General features: G+C 41.9%; 6 protein-coding genes and 1 long non-coding RNA gene across 7 annotated transcripts; 4 read left to right on the top strand and 3 right to left on the bottom strand.

Moving 5' to 3' along the window:
* The first annotated feature begins 407 nt into the window (after nt 1–407).
* Nucleotides 408–3,411, top strand: LOC6585319 (asparagine synthetase domain-containing protein CG17486). The gene is made up of 2 exons (XM_002010916.4): nt 408–846; nt 907–3,411. The coding sequence occupies exons 1-2, from the start codon at nt 476–478 to the stop codon at nt 2,261–2,263; spliced, it is 1,728 nt and encodes a 575-aa protein (XP_002010952.2). The 5' UTR covers nt 408–475; the 3' UTR covers nt 2,264–3,411.
* Nucleotides 3,412–3,694: 283 nt separating this feature from the next.
* LOC6585320 (FAD synthase) lies at nt 3,695–5,277 on the bottom strand. The gene is made up of 4 exons (XM_044011444.1): nt 5,142–5,277; nt 4,835–4,887; nt 4,154–4,775; nt 3,695–4,069 (listed from the first exon to the last, which is right to left on the bottom strand). The coding sequence occupies exons 3-4, from the start codon at nt 4,769–4,771 to the stop codon at nt 3,773–3,775; spliced, it is 915 nt and encodes a 304-aa protein (XP_043867379.1). The 5' UTR covers nt 4,772–4,775; nt 4,835–4,887; nt 5,142–5,277; the 3' UTR covers nt 3,695–3,772.
* Nucleotides 5,278–5,818: 541 nt separating this feature from the next.
* On the bottom strand, nt 5,819–8,990 carry LOC6585321 (ras guanine nucleotide exchange factor P). The gene is made up of 2 exons (XM_002010918.4): nt 8,490–8,990; nt 5,819–6,920 (listed from the first exon to the last, which is right to left on the bottom strand). The coding sequence occupies exons 1-2, from the start codon at nt 8,641–8,643 to the stop codon at nt 5,854–5,856; spliced, it is 1,221 nt and encodes a 406-aa protein (XP_002010954.1). The 5' UTR covers nt 8,644–8,990; the 3' UTR covers nt 5,819–5,853.
* A 588-nt stretch (nt 8,991–9,578) lies between these two features.
* On the top strand, nt 9,579–10,322 carry LOC6585322 (probable 39S ribosomal protein L49, mitochondrial). The gene is made up of 2 exons (XM_002010919.4): nt 9,579–9,745; nt 9,811–10,322. The coding sequence occupies exons 1-2, from the start codon at nt 9,689–9,691 to the stop codon at nt 10,291–10,293; spliced, it is 540 nt and encodes a 179-aa protein (XP_002010955.1). The 5' UTR covers nt 9,579–9,688; the 3' UTR covers nt 10,294–10,322.
* Nucleotides 10,323–10,417: 95 nt separating this feature from the next.
* LOC6585323 (breast cancer metastasis-suppressor 1-like protein-A) lies at nt 10,418–12,409 on the bottom strand. The gene is made up of 3 exons (XM_002010920.4): nt 11,981–12,409; nt 11,657–11,901; nt 10,418–11,587 (listed from the first exon to the last, which is right to left on the bottom strand). Exons 1-3 carry the CDS (start codon nt 12,174–12,176, stop codon nt 11,246–11,248), a joined length of 783 nt encoding a protein of 260 aa, XP_002010956.1. The 5' UTR covers nt 12,177–12,409; the 3' UTR covers nt 10,418–11,245.
* Nucleotides 12,410–12,649: 240 nt separating this feature from the next.
* On the top strand, nt 12,650–14,455 carry LOC6585325 (protein YIPF1). The gene is made up of 4 exons (XM_002010921.4): nt 12,650–13,301; nt 13,377–13,583; nt 13,702–13,794; nt 13,854–14,455. The coding sequence occupies exons 1-4, from the start codon at nt 12,801–12,803 to the stop codon at nt 14,148–14,150; spliced, it is 1,098 nt and encodes a 365-aa protein (XP_002010957.1). The 5' UTR covers nt 12,650–12,800; the 3' UTR covers nt 14,151–14,455.
* Nucleotides 14,456–22,608: 8,153 nt separating this feature from the next.
* On the top strand, nt 22,609–24,686 carry LOC116804579. Its single transcript, XR_004364576.2, has 2 exons — nt 22,609–22,894; nt 23,719–24,686. It is a non-coding gene; the product is annotated as an uncharacterized LOC116804579 (long non-coding RNA).
* Nucleotides 24,687–25,147: the final 461 nt, after the last annotated feature.

Below are 25,147 nucleotides of genomic sequence, written 5' to 3'. Positions count from 1 at the left end.
TTGATAAGCTTAATTTTAATTAGAAGGCTTTTTCATAATTTCTTATATAATTTATAGCAATAAAAAAAAAAACTCGAAAATTTAAATAAATAACATGCTTATTTTAGTTATGAAAATGTTTGTAAATTATGGTTGCCAAATTTTGAAATCAGCTGTTGCCCAAAAAAGTTCACAGAAGCTCACAAGAGAACTGTTTCATTGCAGTGCTGGCAAAAGCTAACAGAATTCTGTTCTGTAAACACTAACGGCTGATTAAATATTTTATTTTCTTTTATTCCGATTCTTATTGGCTATATGCGCTACTTCTAATATTTTTAATAATTTACAAAATTATATTCATGCAGGCTGTAAATTAAATGATTAACAAGACTTTTAAATTTATTTTGTACTCAAAATGGTGCTGTTAAGCACAAATCACTCAATTGAGCTGGTTCGCAAGCACATGCTAATTACAATGTTTACAATTTGAATTGAAATGTGCGGCATTTTTTGTGCAATTGGGCAAAATAATGACGTTAGTTGCCATTTACATAGCGCTTTGGAAGAGCTACTACACAATCGTGGGCCGGACGTCCAGGATAAACTCATAGTTGACAATGTGCTGCTGGCCGGCAACGTGCTATGGCAACAAGGCGCTGCGCCGCAAAAGCAGCCGCTAGTCGAGAACGATTTGGTGTTGCTTTTCAATGGCGATCTCTACAATTTGGATGAAAAGAAACTGGAGAGCGAGGCGGACAGCGCCTGGCTGATAAAAGAGCTGAACAAATGCAACATGAACGAGGATGAGCAGCTGCTGGCGCTGCTGCGGCAGCTGGAAGGACCATACTGCCTGATACTGTACAACAGGTGAGTATGACACTATAACATACCCTGTACAGGGCTATAATAATAAAGCTATACTGGCAGACGTGAGAAGGCGCTATACTTTTGCCGCGATGCCCTGGGCCGCAATTCGCTCATCATTGAACGCCACCCGAACAATTGCCTGAAACTGATGAGCACCTCGTGCCCCGTGCTGGAGCACATGGCCACAGCTGCACTGGAGCTGCCACCGCTCGGTCTGTACAAGCTGCGATTGGCGCAGCTCAACGAGTGTTGCCTGTATCCCTGGCAACCGCTGAACGAGCAGACGCAGCAACAGCTCTCCACCTTGGAGACGGCCATGGAGTGGAGCATGCGGCTGGGGCAGACCATTGCGCCGTCTTGGCTGCTGGACAAGTCGCTGCAGGTGAGCAGCTATGATCTGTATACGTTAGCAGCGGGTGACATCCCCTTGGAGCTGCTCCACGAGCGACTGCTGGGAAATGAAGCCGTGCAGCAGGCGTTGAGCAAACTGGACGAGCTGCTCCAACGGTCGGTGGCTGCGCGCGTGCTGCACACGGCACCCGTTTGCCGACTGTGTAGCGGCAGTGGCAGTGGCAGGTGCCTGCATGCCAAGATCTGCATCCTTTTCTCGGGCGGCATAGACTGCAGCATTCTAGCCGTACTCGCCGACAGATATGTGCCCCCCTCGGAGCCCATCGAGCTCATCAATGTGGCGTTCGAGCGCGTGGCCGGCGCTGCGGATCAGAGCTGGAGCGTGCCGGATCGCCAAACATCGCTGCAATCGCTGCTCGAGCTGCAGCGCCTCTGCCCGCAGCGCAGCTGGCAGCTGCTGCAGGTGAACGTCAGTCGAGAGCAGCTGCAGCAACAGCTCGCGGCGCACATCCGCCAGCTCATCTATCCGCTGCGAACGGTGCTGGACGAGTCCCTGGGCAGCGCCTTTTGGTTTGCTGCCGCCGCAGCCGACTCGACCGCGCGCGTAGCGCTCCTGGGCAGCGGCGCCGACGAGCTCTTTGGAGGCTACACGAGGCATCGCAATGCCTGGCGTCGCGCTGGGCCCAGCGCCGCGGCGCGAGAGCTGGCGCTGCGCCAGGAACTGGAGATGGACTGGCAGCGCATACCCGCACGCAATCTGGCGCGTGACGATCGTATCATCGCCGACTGCGGCAAGACGGCGCGAGCGCCCTTCATCGAGGAGCATCTGGCGCAGTTCGTGCGCTCGCTGGCGCCGCAGCAGCGCTGCTGTTACGCCCTGCCCGAGGGCGTCGGCGATAAGCTGCTGCTGCGCCTCTATGGCCACCGCCTGGGACTGCGCGATGCGACGCTGCTGAAGAAGCGCGCCATCCAGTTCGGATCCCGCATCGCCGACAAGAAGCAGCAAGCGACGCAGATTTCCGAATATCTACGATTCGACTCACTCCAGCCGAATGGAGTACAGTGAACTCTCGCTACAGCCGAAAAGATGACATTTTGTGAACACTGTATAACAGTTTGCACTCATCTAGTTATAGCTGAGATCTAACAAATTGTATAATTGATCTGGTCTACAAGTTGTATAACAGTTTGCACTCATCTAGTTATAGCTGAGATATAACAAATTGTATAATTGATCTGGCCTACAAGTTGTATAACAGTTTGCACTCATCTAGTTATAGCTGAGATCAAACAAATTGTATAATTGATCTGGTCTACAAGTTGTATAACAGTTTGTGCAAAATTTAAACTATGGAGTCTATATGAAATTGTATAACAAATTGAGAATAACTTCTGTACAATTAGCTGTGGTATACATGTATTTATAGACTGTGTATAAATATTGTATAACTGTAAGTTGGAAAAAACTGTTTTATAAGCTTGTATAGCACTAAGAAAAAAACTGGTATATAAACATTAAGTTAAATTATAGCTGTAACATAGTTGTAGTATGACAGTTATGACAGTTAAAGCTTCGAAACATCTAAGAAAAAAATTTTATGTAAGCTTGTGTAGCACTAGAAAACAAACTGTCATATAAACTTAAGTTAAACTACAGCTGAAACTTAGTTATAATATGACAGTTAATGTGTCAAAATATCTATCTATAAGTGAAGCTTGTTAGAGATTGTATAACAGATGGAACATGGCTATATATCATTGTATAACAGACTAGCCATAACTCTGAGAACAGTTGAAGCACATTCTTTCATTTTGTATAACAGTTAAAGTACTTCTGCTTGTAAAATATTGTATAACAGATTGACCATGATTTAGACTGTACTACAGGTGGGCCAGTTAATATATTCTTAGACTTTGTAGAACAGCTGTTATAAAATGTGTGCTACACATGATTCATATTTTATTTCCATTATTTTTTCAATTAAAAAACATAGAACTGTATTTGCTATTTACAAACGTTAAGAGCACTTAGCATAAAACTAGCTGTAAGCATTGGACATGCATGTTAACTTAAGCTGCCGTTAAATGTTAAGCGACTGTAAAGCTGAGACAGCAGACTTTACGGTGCAAGCAAAACCTATACTTTGAAATACAAACATAAATACATATAGATAACTAACTCGCATATGTATATGTATGTATGTATATATCTGACTCGACTTGCAATTTATAATTTTAGAGAAGAAAATCAACAGCTGCAACAAAAAAGTTACACGAACTGAAATGAATGCCAATTATAAAGCTTAAGGTAAAGCTGATATATGAATATATATATGCATACGTGATATATATCATACAAATGAGAACTGATATATATACATATGCACGTATATATATATATATATTGAGTACGTTCCGCTTTGTATACAAATTTATGTCTGTACATAATTCTTTCAACTAAAAAAAAAAAAATGTAAAAAAGGATAAGATATATATATATATAAATCAATATATATATATAGTAGTTATTTACAATACAATTGCACTATGATTAGCCAGTTTTAGCTTTTTGCGACTATTTGGAACTGTGTCGTCCCGCCCGTTCCATTGTGGGATCGGCCAGCTCCCAGGCGGGCCGATAGCAGGGCGTGGCAGCCTCTGCTCCGGCCGCCGCTGCAGCCGTCGCACACTCGGCGCAGAGCAAATGCGGATTGGGAAAGGTGTTGGACTTGTAGCCAATCGACGTGTAGCCCCGCGCATAGAGACTGCAGTAGGGCACCTTGTACATGTGGATGTAGTGCCAGATGTCGTGGTAGCTCCATTCCAGCAGCGGATTCAGTCGCATCATGTCCGGCCAGTCGCTGTCCGTTTTCTGCAACAAATCGAGTTGCAATTAGAATGACGAATGGAAAGGGAATGGAGATGGGACCACTCCTGGCGGCAGGCGGAGCTTTACCTGCATCGCTTTCAGCTTGTCGCAATAGGGATCCGTATTGCGGCTGCCCACAAAGACGGCCTTGATGAGCGGCATGTCGTGGGTCATCTGGGTGAGCGCCACCTTCAGCGAGTCCTTGTACTTGATGAGCTTCACCTTGTAGCGCCTCACGCAGTGCTGGACAAAGTCATCGATCTCCTCGAACGAATCGTCCGACTCAATATAGAGCATCGGTATCTGGCCGCTGTCGATGTTCCGCTGGGCGCAGTAGCCCATCAGCAGATCGAGCAGCACTGTGCAGTCCTTGCCGCCATTGAAGCAGAATATCAACTGAGCGATCTTGTACTGCATCAGCGTCTGGTCGAAGAAGTCGTACGCCGTGCGGACGCGACGCTTGATGTGGTCCCGGGTGGCGTCTGTGATGGCTACGGGGCAGGTGGCATCGGCATCAGTGTGATTGTCGTCTCCATCATTGCTATGGCAATTGGACATAATGCTCTTGCCACCGATACCGTTGCTGTTACCGTTACTGTTGCTGTTACCGTTACAATTGCTGCGAATCTTCTTCTTCTTGCTGAATGCTGTGGACTTTGTTAGCGTGGTCTGCTGTGTCTGTGTCTGAATGCAGCATTTATGCATTTTGCTGTCGTATTATCAAGAATTAATAAGTTGCGCCTGCAGCTGCTTCACTCCTTCTCTCACTCTCTCTCTCTTTCTCTCTCACGCTCGTGTGGCAAGCTGTGGGCTCTGGCAACCTGAATAGAATGCACCGTTACATTGACAATTTCATACAACAATTAACTTTCTCCAAAAATCAATGTGACTCCATGTGTGTGTGTGTGTGTGTGTGTGTACGGCGTTGCTTTTATATAAGAATTATCAACATTTAACAATAGCTTTTTGTAGACTTTGCGTTATCTGCACAGCAAATTACATCACATGAACACGTTACACGCACACACGTGAGCCACACAAACATACACACACAGCCGCGTGCTGAGCTACCTACGTTAATTCAAATGAGGAATGTTAGTTAGGTCTGCACGTTACTAATATGCCATTAATGTTAACATTGCGCTTTTTTGTTTTAATCTCAAATAATTGCTGGGACAGTGCTGCCACAGCGCCAAGGAACAACATAGCAGCTGTTGCGCGGTCCGAACAGTCTGGCAGCGCTGCTGCGGTGTAGTGCTGTAAAATAAGACAAATAATTTTATTTGAATTTGCTTAGTTTATTTTTGTGAAATTTAATTTTGCAAACATATATGTATATATTTTCCTATTCATATTTACTTTTTGTGTGTTTATTTTATTTTTCTAGCAGTCTGGCAACGTACAGATGTGCGCCAAAAATTTAAATTTGATTTTGCTGTTTACTTGTTGCTTCACTTTTTGTTTGTGCTGCTGACCGTCTGGCAGCACTCAGCACCGCAGCGTAGTGCTGCAAAATGCGACTAAAATTTAAATTTGAATTTGTTTTGATCTTTGTGAAAAGCGTTTTATTTTGCATTACATGACATTTTCTTCTTATATTCTGTTTTACATTTAACAAATATGTGTGTATGTGAGTGTTTTTGTGTATGTGTAACTTTAACAAAAAAAAAAAAAAAACAATACAAATTCATTTAATTGCTATTATATTTAACAAATGGGCACTGTCGGTTGTTATATTTATTTTCTGTTTTTGTTTGTTTGTCTATTCTTTTTTTTTTTTTTTTTTGCTATACATCCAAATTATCCAGCACATTGTCAATGAGCCCTACGACCTTTTGCCTAAATCGACGATTCTGTTTGCCGCTCATTTCTTTCAGATATGGATGCAGGCTGATTAAAAACGAATAATCGGCGTCGGGCTGAGCGAGCGTCAGGCCAGGTGTTGGCGCTGCCGACGCCGGCGCTGACGCAGCAGCGGGCGCAGGTGTGCTTGCACCTGGTGGCGTTGCTGTCAGATTATTGCAATTGCTGCTGCTGTTGTTGTTGTTGTTGTTGCTGTTGGTGTTGCCGGTGTTGCTGTTGTAGTGCAACTGGTTGGCGCTGCCTTTGAGCCACTCGGCCATCGTCCAGTCCATGTTGTTGCGCAGCGCCGCCGCCATCGAAACGGGCAACGTGACGAGCGAATGCTGTGCACCCACAGCAGCAGCGACAATCTTATCTGTGCTCTGCGGCTGGTGCTGCTGGTGCTCCACTTTGATGGCCTGCAGTCGCAGGGGCGAGAGAGCTGCTGCTGCCTCCTGCGGGTGGTGGTCGTCCTGCTCGTCGTGTGACTCTGCCGCCTCCTCCTCCTCATCCTCGTGGCTGCCATTGCTGTCTTTGGTGTCCTCCTCCTGCTGATGATGGCGTTGCTGCTCCCGTTCCCGTTCTCGCTCCAGCTCCTGCAGCTCTTGTTGATGCAATTGATGCTGCTGCTGCTGCTGCTGTTGCTGTTGTTGCTGCTGGTGATGATGCTGCTCCAGGAGTCGCATGTGGCCGATGCGCGTCAGATATGTGGCCGCCGCTGCCGCCGTTGTCGCCGAGGTGCTCGGCTTGCGCAGCACCATGCCGCCGCTCGGGCTCGAGCTCGAGTTCGAATTCGCATTGAGATTCGAGCTGGGATTGGGATTGGGATTGGGCGGCTGGCCGAGTGGCAGCTGCTTGTGACAGGCGCGCGACTTTGTGTAGGGTATCAGAAACTGCAGATACTTGGACAGGTAGTACTTGCGCTTGCCGCGACCCGTCTGGGTGCGCGCCAGCTTCAGGGATCGCAGGAAGCTACTCCGAATGGTGCGCCAACGCTCACGCGAATTCCGAACTGAAATTGAGATGATTCGAAGAGAAATATTAAATTTGGATATTAGAGATTCGGCAGGGGGACTTGAGTGGGTACTGAATTTTGGAATAAAAAGAAGTTTAGGAGTAATGATTTTATATTAATATAATAACTAATATTGGAAATTCAATGAGGAGAGGAATTCTTGGGTTTTCGGAGTGACGGAAGAGATTCGGAATAAGATGTCAAGGAGTAGAAATGTAGGAAGTATTCGGAGTCAGAGGAAAGTAGAATGGAATATAAAGTCCTTGAGCAGAGTTCACTGTATTTCGAGCATTCGGAACAAAAGGTATGATTATTCGGAGTGTTCGGAACGAAAGGAAGGAATATTCCGAATACTCTACTATCTATTCATTTGCAGCACATCCTTCCCAATAAGGAATAATAATAATAGCAAATGCGTAAGGCAATTCAGATTCGATATACTCTATATACGCAAAGGCAACAGGCGATAACATATCTATCTGAAATGTTTAAGCTATAGCAAATATAATCAATAAACATAGCACTAAATAATCTGTATGAAGTAATTTGGCTGTGAATATGCGCTTAAAAAAATTGTGCTTCAGACAAATAGCTTCGCCATTAAAATTTACTTAGAATTCAATTACAGCAAAAATTTAATGTCAGACTTAACGTCAAGCGCCTCCTCTCATGCCAGCCCTAACCTAATTTTGTTGTCAAATCCTTTAGCAGAACAGAATTAATGCCAGTGCTGCATAACGTATGCATGCGCATGTGTGTATGTTTGTGTGTGTGTGTGTGTTTGTGTGTGCATCAACCGCTGAGCGGAACTTTTAAGTGGAACCAAATTCAACTTATGAAAATGAACATTTAATTGGCCAATCAAAAAAGCTCATAACCCAGTTCAGTTCAGCTCGAAGCGGCTCGACTTGGCTCAGTGTGCTGCTGCCAAGGAGAATGTGCAGTGCTGCACAATGCAAGAGGCGGTCGGCGATCTGTGGTCGGCAACAAGTGTTGGCAAATGCCGACAAGTAACTGAGAAACATGCATACATACAAACATGCGTATGTATGTAAATTCATGCAGGGTATTTCCACTGCGCTGCAGTTGCTGAACTTTTTTAATTTCATGCCAAAAGCAGCTGCAGCAGCAGCAGCAGCAATAGCAATAGCAAAAACAACAACAACAAAGCTAATTGCATGCAAACGCCGCGCGCAGCTATTGCTGTGTGTGACACAGTGACACACCTACACACACACACACACACACACATACACACGCATGCATGCTAAGAGGCATTTAAAGCATTAAGTGCAAGCGAGTTGGCACGACTACAAATTGCGATTGCATTGAACACACACACACACACACGCAGGCAAAAAGCTTGCATCATAGGCGCGCGCGCCAGCACACACACACACACACACGCGCGTACAGCAAATGAGCACGCAATTGCAAAAAAAAAGCAGAAATAAACGAATATGGAAATGGAAATCTACAAGTGCAATAGAAGAAATGAAAAGTTTTGCCTGCTGCACACACACACACGCACGTTGTCTGTCTATGTGTGTGTGTAATTATATGCACCTGTGTCCTTTATTTCATTGGCCACATGTTGCCAGGCCTTTTGCACCTCCTCCTTTTTGCTGTAGCCCGGATGTGTGTAGTTCCAGAGGCAAGGCTGATTCTCGACCAGCTGCACGAATTTCACATTGAAGACGGGATCATCCTTGCGAGCCATGCTCCTAGCGCTTTGCAACACTGACACACTGCACCGTTACAATGGCAGCCAAACACATTACAGTCAAAGGAAATGGCAGCAGCAAGGAATGAGAAAAAAAAGAACGAAAAACAAAAACAAACACTCGAATTTGCGCGCGCTCGCTGACTGCCTCTGTTTCGCTCACGCTCTCTCTCTTTCTACCTTTCCCTCGGTCTTGCTCCCGCTTAATAAGCAGCTGCGAATGCAACAAACGGTATCAAACTAATCTGTGCGTCTGTCAAATTTAGTTTTGCTTTTTAGCTGTGTGTTGGGGCAAACACAGCAACAACTTGTCGCAACGAAAGCGCCGAGAAAACTGAAAACTGAAACTGAGCGCAAAAAAAAGCTAACAAATAAAAGCTGCAACGTAAACAATGCCAAAACGGTTTTGCGGCAGCGGCTGCGGCTGCTGCTGCTGCTGCTGCTGCTAGAATCAACATCAAATGCAGCAAAAAACTGCAACAACAACAACAAGTAAAGGCAAAGCAGCTGCAGCGCTAATGATTAAAATAAGCTTGTGTTTGTGTGTGTGTCTGTGTGTGTGTTTGCTTGCAAAAGCTTTAGCTCTAACGATGACGTCGCTGGCGGCATTTGTTGCACACAAACACATGCACACACACACACTAACGGATATCTCTAAGTGCATTTACATATTTACAAAAGGCGCCAACAGCTAGATGTTGCGCTTTACAACACTAAAAGTGGGCTAGCAAGTGTGCCGGCTGCAGTTCCGCAACTAGTTCCAGTCAGAGCATATGTAATGCCATTTGCTTTTATAATTTATTGATATTATGCACAATGGTTAGCTTAACTAATTAGAGAATATTTTAATATATAGCAAATTGAATTGACCGCTTGGCGCATTGGCAAAAACTGCCACTTTTCAGCACTCAGCGTGCGCAGTGGCAACGCTGCTGATCACTGGTTCCGCCAGCTAGTTCCGCACAGCGCATATGTAACACAATTTGTGGCTGTTGTTTTCATTTTGTTTTTCTTCACTAAAATCAGCTAGAAATAATAATAAATGGCAGCCAACGCCAAAGCCATCGTTAACACGCCGCTGCTGCAGGGACTGAAACAGGTGAGTGACTCGCCCACCTGCCTGCCACCGTTGCTAATTGACCAATGTCAAATGCTCTCTTGCAGCTGGTGCGCTCGCTGCACACGGACTGCGCTCGCCTGTCCAGCTTTCGCTCGTCCAGGGAGGTGCAGCCACTCGAACAGTACCCCGAGGTGGAGGTGCTGCACAATCCGCCCGAATGGAAGTACGTGGAGCGCCTGCTGCCGCCTCGCACCGTGCCCCAGCCCGTCGCAAAGCCAGCCTATCCGTCTGGCTGGAAGCCACAGACGGCGACTGGCCAGGAGAGCGGCTACTTTGTGGCGCGCACCAAGAACCACATGGTGCCCGTCTATCTGAATACGCGCTTTCGCGGCCAGCGCCGCCTCACCATCGTGCGACTCATCCAGGGCGATATCTGGGCCCTTGAGCGGGATCTGCGCCAGGTCGTGGAACAGTCTAGAAACGGCAAGCTCTGCGCCACCCGGGTCAACGAGCTGAGCGGCCAAATTCACATCCATGGCGACTATGTGGATCTGCTGCGGGAGCATCTCAAGAGCAAGGGATTCTAATTTTGTTGCAATAAACAGTTAAATGTTAAGATTTTCCGTGTTTGTTCTGAATGTAATCAATCTAAAGCAAGATCTATTCAAAGGAATCCTAGTCCGAACCCAAAGACCAATAAGTACACTTCGATTTTCACCCATTTTTCACAACTTCAAGCGAGTTCTTTATGGATTCTCTGCTTCCGATAAACATATTATATTATAAACTAGTTTTATATTTAGAGTTTCATGTAAATTTCCACAACATTCAGTGAATTTGATTTCACTCCAGTGGATTTCTTATAGATCTATGTACATGTATGTGGGGAAATTGTTGCACAGGATCTCACGGTGTTTCCTTAACTAGACACAATACAACAAATTTGGCGGATTCGAACTTGCAACATTTTTCTATGAAGTGTTTCGATTTCCACTCATTATCCGCTCAAGTGCGTGATTTCTTAACTACATTATATCAATATCTAGCTTAGGCAAAATGTTTGCTTTGCTTTTATGGTAATGAGAAAAAAAATTGACTTTATTTAATGTACAGATCTGAGATATACATATATATATGTAAATGTGGAGATGTGATATCAGCACAGGAGAAGGAGCGCAGGCAACTATATATAGCTATATATACAATATGATATATGTACATATATATATATCATGTGTAATGCAAGATTTATACTAGAATTTGGACAATAGACTAAAGTATAGGATTGCATTTGCTTGAGGGTTGACATTTGTTGCTGTTTTTCCTTTTCCTTAAAGTTATATACTAAAAAAAAAACAATAAAAAAAAGAGTAGTGTCAAGCATAGAGGCTCACACGTGCGTGCATGATTATTACAAACATAATCATCGTGTAACAGATGTAACTAGTGGACATTCCGGTTAGTAGCCGATGCTACCTTTCGCTGCCGTCAGGTGAGCTTCTTGCTGCGCGCCTGGCCGTAGGCAGCCGAACGCCACCGTTATCCATTCGCACCGGCCATCGCCGTCGGCGTCAGCGGCATGCCGACCAGATTGGGCGTCGACGCCGCCGTCACATTGCCAGCGGCTGTGGATGAGCGCTTCAGTGCTTTACGTATTATCGTCCAGTCCTCCATAATGTCCTCCTCGCGCAGCATGTAGACCACATACGGTCCGGTGACCGTGACGGCCTTCTTGCGTCCTGGTCCGCGCACCTTGCTCTGGCGCTTATCGTTGCCCCAATCGTCCCAGGAGATGTCCACATTGTGGCGATCCTCTTCGAGGCGGCGTATGCGCTCCATTAGATCCTCGCGCAGACTATCTATGGCCATTTGTTTCTCGCTCTGCACGCAAGGAAAGCCGAATCTCTGTTTAGCAAATCAATTCGTTACGAGAAATTTCAGTTCACTCACCTCGTAGTGTTGGGTGGCTGCCTGCTCCTCGGACAGATATTTGTGCTCGATATTCTGCAGGCGAAACTTGCGCAGCACGTCGGCCACTTCGATGCGTGTTTGATAGACTTTGTCCAGTTCCTTCTGGGGCTGGACAAATTCCTCGGATCGACCGGAGCGCACATCCGCCAGCTGCCGCTCGATGTGATTGATGCGTTCGCAGTAATACTGTTCGCGCAGCTGACTAAACTGTCGGTCTAAGCTGGCTGTAAGACATATGTATAATACATATATTATATATCAGTTAGTAAGAACTTTATTAAATTGGCGCCAAATTGTACATACCCAAATCTTCGATGTGTTCTGCGCGTCGCAGTTCGATTTCGGTAGCATCCATTTCGGAGGAATCATCGGAATCGCACTCATTGGCCTCCTCCTCCTCCTCGTCGGAGGTGTCGTGCGCCTGGCTGGAGTTCGAGCGCTCCGACTCAGCGCCAGAGACGTCGCCCTCCGCATCGGATTCGCCATTTTTTACAGGCATTTGGGGGGGAGGGGCAGAGATAACTGCTATCCGAGCGCGCTATACGTTTGTTTTGTGTTTCTTGTGTGTAGGTATGTGTGTGTATAATAAACAAGCACTGCACTCACTGAAGCAACTCAACTAAATTGTATATTCTTCAAGAAATTATTTCATTCAACGAATTTTATAGAAATTTTTGTAGCTAGCGAACATTGTTTTGTACTGCAGCTGCAAAAAGTGTTGGCTGACGACACAAGGCCTGACAGTGTTGCACAGCGCAAGGCAATCGATTGCTTTCGATATATCGTTGTATATTCAAACTATTTATGCGCACTTATTAAATGTGTATATAATATTAATAAATTCACTAAAAATATTTGAATTTATGTGAGCACAATGTGATATTTCAATTATTTAGTGTAGAAAACTCCACAAAATATATACAAACGTCAATTGCCAAGTATTTACAAAATACGGTCACACGCAGGCGCCAGATCAACAGCTGACGTATGAGTGTGAGGCGAGAGAAAAAAATAGACGAATAAACGAACGAGAAAAACAAATATAGGCGCTGTCGATAAATACGTGTAATTTTTAAATAAGAAGCGTGTTCAAATTATTCCACATATTTTATATTAGCGAGCCATGGAAACGCCGACTGCTGACGATTTGCTACAGTTTCGCGACTACAGCGCAACTAACAGCGGCACACCAGCGCAAATCAATGTCAATTCGCCAACGCATGCAGCTGGAGGTGGCGCAGGTGGAGCGGGTGGTGCCGGAGGCGGCGCTGCCAATTATAACAATGGACAGCGTCAGCGTGGTGATCCATTGTCCGACTTGATATACGATATGAGCAATTCAGCACAAAATATTATTGGAGGTGGCGGTGGTGGAGGCGGCGCCGGCGGTGCTGGCAACGATGGAGGCTCAGCCGATGGTGGCGTTGCTGGAGCCGGTGGAAGTGCTCGTCTCTCATTTCTAACCATCGAGTACTATCAGCAATTCTTCAATGTCGATACTTACATGGTGCTAGAGCGCATTGCCAACTCCATGATACCCAAGCGCGCCTCGGCCAACTATTTGCGCATGAACATTGGCGAAAATCCAGATCTGTATGGTCCCTTCTGGATAACCATAACGCTGGTAGATGCACTTCACTCTCTAAATATAAATATCTATGTGTCATATATCGTCTCTCTCTCTCTCTCTTTCATTCAGATCTTCTCGATTGCCATCAGTGGCAATATAGCCAGCTACTTGCAGCAGGCCAACGATAGCTATCATTGGCATTACAATTTCCATTTGGTATCATATGCAGCCACCTGCATCTTCCTCTATGCCAACATCTTGCCGGCCATACTCTGGGCCCTCTTCAAGTACAGCCTCAAGCCTGTCGATGCATCCGATGCCGTGGAAACGGAAAGCGTTAGTCTACACTCTTCTCTATGTATAGCCATCTCTTAATCATTCTCTCTCTCTCTCTCTCTCTCTCTCTCTCTCTCTCTCTCTCTCTCTCTCTCTCTGTCTCCCTCTGTTATCACAGGCTAGCTATACACCGAGTCTTTTGTCGCTGATGTGCATCTATGGCTATAGTCTGGCCATTTATATACCCGTCTCCATACTCTGGGTGATCAATGTGAGTTCGATCCGAATTTACCCATAATCATTGCTCATAAAGTACAATTTCCTTTGCAGATTTCACTGCTACAGTGGCTGCTCGTTATCACGGCTGCCCTGCTCTCGGGCACCGTGCTGATTTCCGTGCTGACGCCAGCACTCCGCAATTCACAATATTCGCTATTCCTTATCATTGGCATACTCGGCGCTCACATCATTTTGGCCGCTGGCTTTCTGCTCTACTTCTTCCACAGTCCGCCGGAGTACGCCGCGCTGATGGCCAAAACCACGGCAGCGCCGCTCCTTAAGGCCGCCTTGCCGAAGCTCTCCACCCAGGCCGTCGCTGGTGACTTGCCGGCCAATCTAACGGGCTAAAAGACATCATTCCAAATACTAATCCAAACACTGTTTCTGTACATTAAGTTCTACACATGATTACTACACGTTTCCCTCTCCCTCTCTCTCCCTCTCTCTCCCTCTCTCTCTCTCTCTCTCTGTGTCCAACGCGAATCAATTTTTGGTAGTCGAATCCATAGATGAAGAGACTTACACTTCGGCGATATCGGATAATATTTGTATAGGAATACTATATGCAATAATGTCTATAGAAACTTTATTTGCTAAAAATGATAAATTTGCTATGTAATATTTAAATTAATAGAAATGTTTTTAAATTTAAATTTAATAGATTTTATAATTCAAAAATATCTTCTTTTTTGTATTCCTTCATGAGTATGTCTTAAATATTTAAACATATATATATTTTGTTCAAGAGCCTCTGTACCATGGTTAGCATATATATCATTTATGTATATATATCTATATTATTGTACTGGTAATACGTGTAAATCATGTCCTAATTATTATTTTTTCTTTCTGTATGTGTGTGCGTGTTTTTGTAATATTCTAAGAACTTATAGTTAAATATAATACGAAAACAAAATCTATGAGATGATCTATCTATCTGTTTCTTTATCTCTCTATCTCTATCTCTATCTCTATCTCTATCTCTATCTCTATCTCTATCTCTATCTCTATCTCTATCTCTATCTCTATCTCTATCTCTATCTCTATCTCTATCTGTATCTATCTCTATCTCTCTATCTCTATCTCTATCTCTATCTCTATCTCTATCTCTATCTCTATCTCTATCTCTATCTCTATCTCTATCTCTATCTCTATCTCTATCTCTATCTCTATCTCTATCTCTATCTCTATCTCTATCTCTATCTCTATCTCTATCTCTACCTCTATCCCTATCTCTATCTCTATAGGGTATTTATTAGTCGAGTCATTGTCTCTCAACTTCATTATGTATTCAGGCTGTTATATGTACTACATATGTGTGGGTCCTCACATCATCAAGCACATATGTGCGTGTACACATAGTTCATCAACGAACCAACTCTCGCACACTCACACACTTACATGAACACCCACACAAACTCACACAGAAAACATTTCTCAATTTCGAATGCAAATATTCCAGCATCCAACGCATCGTTGGATTCGTCGTTTTCATATGCTGTACGATACGCTGTAATTTCTGATAACTGACTTTATTTAGCTCTTGTATGCAAAAGTTGTGAATTATCCAATTTATCATCAGCAAACCTTACATTACATTAGAATCTAGCAAAGCCTTTTCACATATTTTAATAATGTGATCTAAATCTATACTACCAAATCGTATAGCTGCTATTGAAGTTATAGATTAAAAATTTAGTTCATCTATGAATACCTTTTGGTTTCTTCATATATATTTTCAAAACCTTTGCACAGTTAAATCTTATAAGGTGCTTCATTCGTATTAATAATTTCAATAAAATCTCATTACACCATATCATTGATAGTTTAAAAATTTAGTTCTTGTATGAACAACTTTTAGATTCTTTTAAAGAAGTATACAAAAATTGGCAAACTTAAATTATATAAGATTTATTATACCTATATAAAATATCAGCCAAATCGGTTAGAAGTATAGTATAGTTTCCATAGAACTGCTGAGTTATTAATTTAGTTCTTGTATGGAGAAGTATTACTCTTTAGATCAAAGTACTGAAAATAAGGGTATTCCATATTCGTTGCGCTATTGCTTGAATGTGGTTTGTTTTTTTGTCCTTTTATATTTTGATTATTTATTTTCAGTTGCCTTAGCGTCGACAACCCTGGCAGAGCGCAATGTGTGTGATAGAGAGAGAAAGGCAAAGAGAGAGAGAGAGAGAAAGAGAGGCAGCATCAATAGGTTTGTTCTTCGCTCTGCATTGCATTTGTCTCTCTCTTTCCCCCGCATTCACTCGCGGCGCGTGAGTGTGAGTGTGGGAGGGTGGGTGGGTGGTAGTTGCACTTGCTCGATTATATTCATGCATGAAAACGCTGCCCACTTGGCGAGTGGGTCTGGCGTGTGGCTATGGATTATGTGGCGTATACATAATGTGGGCAAAATCATCAGCTGCAGTCGACGATTTGTTTGCCAGCAAAATAGCGAATTGCGAGCTGTGAGCGGCGAATGCGTAATTGAAACAGCAAATTGGAAATCAAATTCATTTTTATTTTATTTATTTTTCTCGCTTTTTATTGCATTCAAATTGAGATTAATTTATCGATGAATTGCAAAACATAAATATTTACCATTGAAGTCGGATTTAAATCTCATCTGTATGAATTTTTGCCAATCATTGCATTTTCTATAGATGTGGAAGTATATATAAAGATATCTTATATATAGATGTAGATATATGTACATAAGTATATGTATATGGAAAATAAGCTGAAAAGTTAAGGTAGTTTGACAATCAATCACTCATACAATAGACCTGTAGATCAATCAATCACTCAGTAGCTTGAAATAGATAAGCCAAAACTAATGTTTCGTTAGTTCACTCAGTCAATCAATCAGTCTGTCAATGCCAGTTAGTCAGTAAGTTAGTCAAACAGTCAATCAATTGATAGCTCTCCGTCAATCAGTCTGCTAATGAGTCAATCATTCAGTCAAGCAGTGCAATAGTCAATCAACTAGTCAATCAGTTTAGGTAGTAAGGTCTGCCAAATAGCCTTCAGTCAGTCAATTAGTTAATCCACCAATCAAATACTTTCTGAGTCAATCATTCATTCAATGAATTATTAATTTAGTCAATCAATTATGGGTTAATCAATAAGTCAGTCAATCAATCATCATTCGGTTCAGTTGTGATATCATTATCAATCAACCAATAAGTCAATCCTTAATAAGTCAAGTCAATTAATCAGTCAATAATTCAGTCCGTCAATCAGTCAATCAACTATTCAGTTATGCGATCAGTTAAGCGATCAGTTCAAGCAGTCAATCAATCAATTTATGAGTCAAGTATTCAGTCAGACCATCAATCAGTTAATCAATCAACCTGTAAGTCAATCATGCATTCCGTCAATCAAACAGTAAATCAATTATTCTGTGAGTCCATCATTCATTCAGTGAATCGATAATTGATTAGATAATTAGTTAGTCAATCAGTCTTCAGTGAATCAATCAGCCAAGTAAACAGCCTATTAATCAGTCAATCATTCAATCAAACATTCAGTGAGTTTGGTTAATTAAGTCTATCAGCATTGAGAGGGGCAATACGATTCACTAGAGTCGCTAAATTGTCAATCAGCTTGTCTGCCAGTCAATCAGTCAATCAGTTGGCTTTCTACATATGTATATTTATATAGCTTCAAGTTTACTTAATGTGACTGATTCGCATATGTGTTTTGGGGTAGAGGCACTACCCCTGTCGCACACGCTCACGCGTCGTACCCTTAATGGTACTCGGCTGTCGTCGTTGCGGAAACGGAAGTCACTCGACATTTTTTTTTTTTTTTCTTTACTTATTTTATTTTACTTTATTTTTCTTTTTGGGAAATTAGCTAATGTGCAGTCGCTCGAGAGACATTTTCTTCTGCTTCTTATTTAGTCTTTTTTTGGTATTTTTATTTTATCAAAATTCGTTCTAGCAGCTATTAGCAGTGTGTGTGTGTGTGTGTGTGCTGGGGTGTTGGTGTGGTGTGTTTCTGTTTGTGGTTGTGCGTATGTGTGTGTGTGTGTGCGGCCCACACTTTGAGCCGCCCTCGTTATGCATGTGAAGCGTTAAAATGCCACTTCAGTCGGGATATGCGCATGTGGTTGCGGTTGGGCGGGCAATGCGAACGCCTCCTGCTGCTGCCAGCACCACTCTGCACCACCTTGGACCACCTGCCTAGCTACTCAAACAGCCACAGGGCAGCGCCTGCAACTGGCAGCCCCACAGGCCGTGGGCGGGTCTCTACTGCAAATGCAAATGGGAAATGCAAAATGCAAAATGCGTTTAACAATTTCCATTTGACCTGTTGAAATGGCGCCGCGGGCAATCAAAAGGCTAATAAAAAAATCACAGTATATAAATACTATATATACTCTATATATATGTATATATATATATATATATATATTCATCATTAGAATTGAATCCTTCATAAATCAATCAACATTTGAATGCAGCCCCAGCACAGAGAAAACCAATTATAGTTGGGAAAATTGCTGATCAGATGGGAACTGAAGAAAAAGTATTTTCAATAGAAAAGCTTTTCATTTGTTTTTGATTACCTATTCAAATGCCATTTAAGTCCATTTATAATAAATAGAAAAATGATTTCAATTAATGCTTTAAGCTTAAGTCTAAATTTTGACTAGATTCTGCGTGGGTTCAATATGGGCGTTTTAACAACTCAGTGATTCGTTAACATTGTTCGAATATTTTCAATTGTTTAGTCAAAGATCTATCTTTCGTGTCCTAATCTTAACCTTCAGACATTATAAAATGGCAAATATATTATATATTTGTTTCGTGATCGAAATATATAGTGATACATTTAAGAGCTATTCAAATATTGCTATTTCTTTTGCTTGGTCACCCTAAAGATCGTGAGAGTCCGATTAGTTCCTATAGCTCACTTGAGTCTGGGATACAGTATTTAAAAATACTGAAGGAGCATTTAGTCACCCCGAACCCATTTTTCATTTAGTGTACCCTGTAGTGTACCCATTTGCAAGTAATACAGTATACATGTAACAACAATATTTGAGTCAATTTAGCCTTCTCAGTCTCATCGTCTGTCCTGTTTGTCCCTTCGTATGTCTAAACGCGTCGATCTCAGGATCTATAAGAGCTAGGGACTTGAAATTTCAGTTGTAGCTGCCTGTATGGTATGGGTATATCGAGTTTGTTTGAAAAAGTCGATAACTATTTTTGTTTTAATATTATCGATTAAAAGGCTTAACAAAAATTAGCTAAGCAATTATATTTTCCACATCTTTAGAGCTGGAGTACTCACTATAAATTTATGTGAATTTGATATAATTCTGAAAGAAGTGGCTCAGGGAAGGGCTCAGGGGACCTTTAAGCGCTACCATGGAAATTGGAATGTATTACAATCATTTATTAATGCTGCATCAATCTACAGAGAAACTGATTGGGGAAAGCTCATTCAGTCCAGAAAATATTTTCCAGTAGAATTCTTGGGATTTTGGAAGCTGCAAATTGGGAAACTAGTTTTGCACAGTCTCTCAGCTTTGACGCTTGATTCCCTCTGAGTAGGATAAAAAGGAAGGCAAATCAAAGGAGCCTACGTAAGGATTCGCCTTGATTCAATCAAGCATGCTGTGCAGTGAAAATAGGAACTGGAAATTGGATGGTTACCAGGGCTACCAATTGTCAAATGGATTTCCTTTCTTGGTCAGCTGCAAATATGATTTGCCTTTTACTTTTCATCGTTAGCTCGGAGCCACCCGGGAGGGTGGGCAGGAGGAGGGGCAGGGGGAGGGGACGGAAGGCACTTTAAGTTAGTCAAGTTGTAGTCAAAGGTAAACAGCTGGGATGCTGCTAGAGGCGTAGAGGCGGATGTCGGGGGCTACCCTCCTTTGGGAACGGGCGGGTGCGTGGGCAGCCGGCCGGTGCTCATTCGGGGCGTGTTCCTCGTTGCTTGACACAATTCCGAGTGCGCCAGCAAATTCTCCACGGCAGCTGTGTGTGTGTGTGTGTGTGCGTCCTGAGCTCAGGATATGCGTAGTGCATTCCCCAACCCTCTCCACCGCCCCACTCAGCCTCTCGCCCAACGCTCTGCTAGGAGCTGCTCCAATTTCCAGCTGAACGAAAAGGTCTCCAATGGTGCCGCGGCGAAAGTCTACACAGCACGTCCCCTACACAGCGAGAGCTTTGAGCTTTTGTGCCCGTGTGGAGTTGCATTGATTTTGCTGCACCACCCAACCGAGACCCAACCCAGCACCGCCTTGCCTGCGGGCTGATTATGTATGCAGCTCAGCTTTTGGCTTAGATAAGACGCACAGCAAAAACAAAACCAAAAAAAAAAAAAAAAGAAGAAGCTGACATGAAATGAACTCTACTGACCCACCCAATCACCTAGCGCCCCACAGTTGCCCAAACTGTTCGAGCGGTTGAGTGGCTGCGTGGCTCGGCTTTCTGCGGCACACGAGCCTCGCATAATTTCATTATTTATTTTAATTAATTGAAATTGTTCAAAAAGCATTCGACATCCCTTCGGCCACTCCCACCACAGCCCCTCCAGCTGACCCGAATGTTAGCCTTCGTTCCCTAATTGCAATTGAAGGCCCACCGACGGCATTTACCCGCCCCCTGATCCCCTTCGCCCAGGCCCAAGCGATAAACGGATTTCAAATTAACTTTTCTATCCAATTATAAAGTGAAAAGCTGGAAAATATCTTGTGTATATGACTATAAATATGTATATATATAATATCTGAATATTACAGTATATACTACATCAAGTGTGGCCTGTAGAAGGGGTCTTAAAGGGGGTAGGGGGGAAGGTAACAGGAGGTGGCATAAGTTTTGTTGGAAGCTCTTGAAATGAGGCCAATAGTACGAGTATGTCATACATTGTGTAAGGGATGTAAATTATGTGCATAGGTGATGTACATATGTGATGTATTTGATGTAAGTGATGTGATGTCAGTTTTGTCCTGATGTAGTCATGTGTGTAATGTATGAAAGTATATATGTATGTATGTATGAATGCATGAATGTGTGAATGTATGAATGAATGGATGTTTGAATGTTTGAATGTATGATTGTATGAATATATGAATGTATGAATGTATGAATGTATGAATGTATGAATGTATGAATTAATGAATGAATGAATTAATGAATGAATGAAAGAATGTATGAATGTATGAATACATGAATGTATGAATGCAGGAATAAATGAATCTATGAATGTATGTATAAATGAATGTATGAATAAATGAATTCGTATGCAAGTGATTTATTTATGTATGTGACATATCATTTTGTGCGTACATACATATGTATGTATGGATGTATGTATAATATAATTGAAACCTCACTATGAGATTTTCATCAGCAATCATCAAAAAATTGAAAAGAAAAGAAAAGAAATTTTGACTTCATCTCTTTCATCTCTTTCTCTTTCTCCCATCTCATTCTCTCTCTCTCTCACTCTCTACCACCCCCCATTCCCCACCCATTCTTTTTAACTCTTTGTTCTATCCCCGCCTCTCTGTGACTGTTTTCGCCTCTCTCTCTCTCTTTCTCTCTCACGCCTCTTCTTCGCATCTTTCATTTGTCTTCCTAGCATTTCCTACTCTTTCATTAATTCCACTCTCTCCTCCGATTACCTTTATCTGCCCTTTAATCTAGATTTTGCACCTGAATCGCTGTCTACTTGAATTGCAGCTGCAATCAGAAACGGGAAATTCTTTGCACAAAGAGAAGCGTAAAGAAAAAACTTTCGCTTGTATGGCAAAAGTGAGCTTTAACGATTCCACTGGGCTAACGCTAACGATCCCGTTATGCATGCAAATTGCACTGTTGCGGCTGCCACTTGCAGACTCCGGCCGTATTATCTGGTCGACCATTAATTAGTGCCAGCTACAGCACAGCACAAGGCAACAGCTGAAGCGCCATCTGATGAGCTGTGTGTGTGTGTGCGTGTGGTTGTGTGTGCGTGTGTGTGTACTTTCAATTATATTCAAGCGCTGATGCGGTCATACTGCAATTGAGATGGCGCCATATTAGAAGACTGTTCATGTGTGTGCGTGTGCGTGTCAGCAATTATACAGATTATATATATATGTATGCGTGGTCCAATGATAGCAGACTAAGTGCGTGTGTGGGTGGGAGTGAGATAGAGAGAGAGAGATCGCATGCTTATATATAAATGTGCATGTGTGTCTCTATCTCTCTCCCACTCTCGCTCGCTCGCTCTCTGTGTGCTTTTGGTACATTGTAAATTATCTAAATGCATTTGCAAACACACAAATGAAATCGAGTTGTGCTTTGGAGACTTGGCCCAGTTGCAGTCGGCAGCATTGCGGCGCAGCTTTGCCTTTGGCCTGTGTAGAGTTATAGCAGCTGAAAGCTGTGCGCAGAGCTTGGAGCTTTACGGGGCGCTGCCATGTAGGTGCTGCTGCTGCTGCTGCTGCTCGCATTGTTGTAGTTCTTTTACCGTTTGTTTGTGTTCTTGTTTTTGTTGTTTCTTCTTCTCCTTCTTCGTTTGGCTCGCGTTGAAGCGCAACTCTCAACACAGGATACATTGCGGCCGCAGCAGCTGCTGCTGCTGCTGACGTCGCTGCCAGTGTCGCTGCCGTTGTTTTGGTGGGCTCGCTGCGCTCTCTCTCTCAATCAGTACGAGTCAAGCAGTCTTCGGCGTATCCAGCAAACGCGGTTCTTTTTTAAGCGCGTTTTGTATTATTCTACTCATATAATTTATCATTTGCGTCGCTATTTGATTTCTCCTTGTTTCCGTAGTACACAAACAAACTAAAAAAAAAAAAAAAAACATCTAAATAAAAACGAAAAAAAAAGACAAGAAACTGCAACAACTACAGAGAAAGTAAACAAACAACAGCAGAGACTAAGCAAAGAACCGTCGAGCAAAACAAAACCGAAAACCGAAAGAACTGAAAGCAGCAAGAGGAAGCAACAACTTCTAACGGCAACTTCTCTAATTCAAGAGCTCAAGAGACGCGCGCTCGCTGTGGCCGCCATTGTCCCGTTGCCAACGCCAGCGTCAACGCCAGCGTCGCAGTCGCTGTCGCAGTCGCAGTCGCCGTTGTTTTAGTACGTTTCAAGCCGTTCTCAAGACAGGAAACTTGACAGATCATCGTTCATAAAAATATATGTGAAGAAAGTCTATTTAAAGTAACGTCTACTACTGTCAATTGTATGTGTGTGTGCGTGTGTGTGTGTGTGTGTGTGTGTGAGCGTGTTTGTGCCTTGACAGAGATCTTAAGTAGCCCAACTTTTGACCCACTGACAAAAAACATGTCTAAAGAGTTAAACCATATGTGCGTAAGGATATTTATAGATCGTACAAGTGATCTATATATATGTATATACATTAGAGTTGGGCATATACATAATATATTTGTTTTTTTTTTCAGGATCTAAATTCAAAATCAAAACAAGAATGTTGCAGTCGGACTTTACCGACTGCAGAATACTCATTCACAGCCCAGATATATTATGTTTGTACATATCAATAGAGGATGTCAACGGTAATTTAGTCGTTAATTTTCGAGTTTCTAGTTCTAAAACTGTGGCAGATACAGTTATACCCGATATGTCACGTCCCTAATGGTCGTAAACATATTCGCCAAATCTTTTTTACCAAATCCATATATACAATTGAATTGCCACGCCCCTAGAAGGCGCATCAGGAAAATCTACACTCTTTCATTCGAGTCATAAGTCTCTAACTTCTGGGGGACAAAGCCAATATTCCCATTTCAATTTAGTGAATGAGTATGAAAAGGTTTCATTGTAAGCAAAAACTTGTTCATAGCCACACTTATGTTTTGGAAATGGCCTATATTCATCAATTCTATTCTATTTAAATTTTATTTTAGAATATTGCTAAAATATTTACTCCTATATCATTTCAGATAATTGAAAGTCTTTAACCGAAAGTCTGCAATCAGCAATCAACAACAACAACAAAATTAAATAAATATCAAGAAAAAAAATATATAATATATATATAAACCATTTTATGAAATTTTGAACTTCAATACAAAAGAAAATAAAGCGTGAAATAAAAAAAAATAAAATAAAAGTAGGAAACGGCTCCAATACATTTCCCACGATTTATTTGTGTTACAATTTTTTTAATGTGAGCGAGAAAAAAAAAGAAGGGAAAATAGAGCAAAGGAAAAGCAATTGTAGAATCGAAATACATAAAAAAAAACTTTGTGAAAATATAAAAAAAAAAATAAAAACTTTTTTTTACTGTAATTTTTTTTTAAGTGTGCATATAGCTAGGTGTTAGCTATATAGATCGCATATAGATCGTATAATTGATTAGGAATTATACAAATAGTGTTGTGGGTTGTTACATCTGTGCTCAAGTGAGAAAAGGAGGCCGAAAAGGAAGCAAAAAAAAAAAAAAAAAAAGAGGAAGGAAACAGCAAGAAGAGAGCGAAGAAAGGTGAGAGGAAGTCTGAAAAGTAAGAGAGAAGGAAGTAAAAAGGAAACGAAAATAAGATAACAAAAGATCGAATAGAAGACGAAAAGCAGAGATAAAAGGAGACGATATAAAAACCAAAAGCAGAAGAAAGAGAAGAAGCAAAGAACCGACAAACAAGCGAAAGAAAGTCTAAAAAGAAGTACGAAAAGTAGTCGAAAGGAAGAGATACGAAATCAAGATAACGAAAGATCTCATAGTCTAAAAAGGAAAAAAAATTGAAAATATAAGGAATAGAACGAATAGAAAGTAAAAGACCAAAGCAGACTACGATAATTGATAAAAGAACGCGCAAGAAAAAGTTGAAAACCAAGCAAGAGGATAACGAAAAGAAGTAAAAAAAAAAAAAAAATTCGAAAACGAGACGATTTCGGGGCGATTTGGACACGATATACCACATGGTTTTTTTTAACAGAATTTACAGGACGCGCACTACGCAGACATAAGTCTAGATAAATCTAAAGATAAAGATAAACGTAAAAAAAATATATATATATACATATATTAATATTATATATGAAAGCATAATTTAAAGCAAACCAAAAACACCAAATAATATAAAATCTATAATACGAGTAAAATATATTTACATGTCAAATAAAAGAAAATAAAAAAGACTTGAAATTCTTAAAGAAATTAATATTTATACAAAAAAAAAAAAAACAAAAAATCAATGAACAAAATTTAGTAAAACAAAGACAGAAACGGTAAAAAAAAATTACAAAAAAAAAGAAGAAAAAAACCAACGGACTTCCAACGATTTCAAAATACGACGAATTATTTTTAGAACCCAATTAAAAATAATAAACATTTTCGGTTAACAGCAACAACACCAAAAACAATAGCAGCAA

Source organism: Drosophila mojavensis, unplaced genomic scaffold (genome assembly GCF_018153725.1).
Source record: "Drosophila mojavensis isolate 15081-1352.22 unplaced genomic scaffold, ASM1815372v1 contig_136, whole genome shotgun sequence".
Taxonomy (NCBI): domain Eukaryota; kingdom Metazoa; phylum Arthropoda; class Insecta; order Diptera; family Drosophilidae; genus Drosophila; species Drosophila mojavensis.
The sequence above is the reverse complement of the archived record's forward strand: the minus strand, read 5'-3'. Positions and strand labels throughout refer to the sequence as shown.

Bases quoted from the DNA above. Each gene is read 5' to 3' on its own strand.
- LOC6585319 (XM_002010916.4), top strand. From the start codon at position 476: ATGTGCGGCATTTTTTGTGCAATTGGGCAAAATAATGACGTTAGTTGC. The intron at 847-906 runs GTGAGTATGACA...CTATACTGGCAG, and splicing joins TGCCTGATACTGTACAACAG to ACGTGAGAAGGCGCTATACT.
- LOC6585320 (XM_044011444.1), bottom strand. From the start codon at position 4,771: ATGCATAAATGCTGCATTCAGACACAGACACAGCAGACCACGCTAACA. The intron at 4,070-4,153 runs GTAAAGCTCCGC...GATTTGTTGCAG, and splicing joins ACAAGCTGAAAGCGATGCAG to AAAACGGACAGCGACTGGCC.
- LOC6585321 (XM_002010918.4), bottom strand. From the start codon at position 8,643: ATGGCTCGCAAGGATGATCCCGTCTTCAATGTGAAATTCGTGCAGCTG. The intron at 6,921-8,489 runs GTGCATATAATT...TCTCAATTTCAG, and splicing joins CAATGAAATAAAGGACACAG to TTCGGAATTCGCGTGAGCGT.
- LOC6585322 (XM_002010919.4), top strand. From the start codon at position 9,689: ATGGCAGCCAACGCCAAAGCCATCGTTAACACGCCGCTGCTGCAGGGA. The intron at 9,746-9,810 runs GTGAGTGACTCG...GCTCTCTTGCAG, and splicing joins TGCTGCAGGGACTGAAACAG to CTGGTGCGCTCGCTGCACAC.
- LOC6585323 (XM_002010920.4), bottom strand. From the start codon at position 12,176: ATGCCTGTAAAAAATGGCGAATCCGATGCGGAGGGCGACGTCTCTGGC. The intron at 11,902-11,980 runs GTATGTACAATT...TATGTCTTACAG, and splicing joins AGAACACATCGAAGATTTGG to CCAGCTTAGACCGACAGTTT. The intron at 11,588-11,656 runs GTGAGTGAACTG...CCTTGCGTGCAG, and splicing joins CAGCCACCCAACACTACGAG to AGCGAGAAACAAATGGCCAT.
- LOC6585325 (XM_002010921.4), top strand. From the start codon at position 12,801: ATGGAAACGCCGACTGCTGACGATTTGCTACAGTTTCGCGACTACAGC. The intron at 13,584-13,701 runs GTTAGTCTACAC...CTGTTATCACAG, and splicing joins ATGCCGTGGAAACGGAAAGC to GCTAGCTATACACCGAGTCT. The intron at 13,795-13,853 runs GTGAGTTCGATC...TTTCCTTTGCAG, and splicing joins CCATACTCTGGGTGATCAAT to ATTTCACTGCTACAGTGGCT.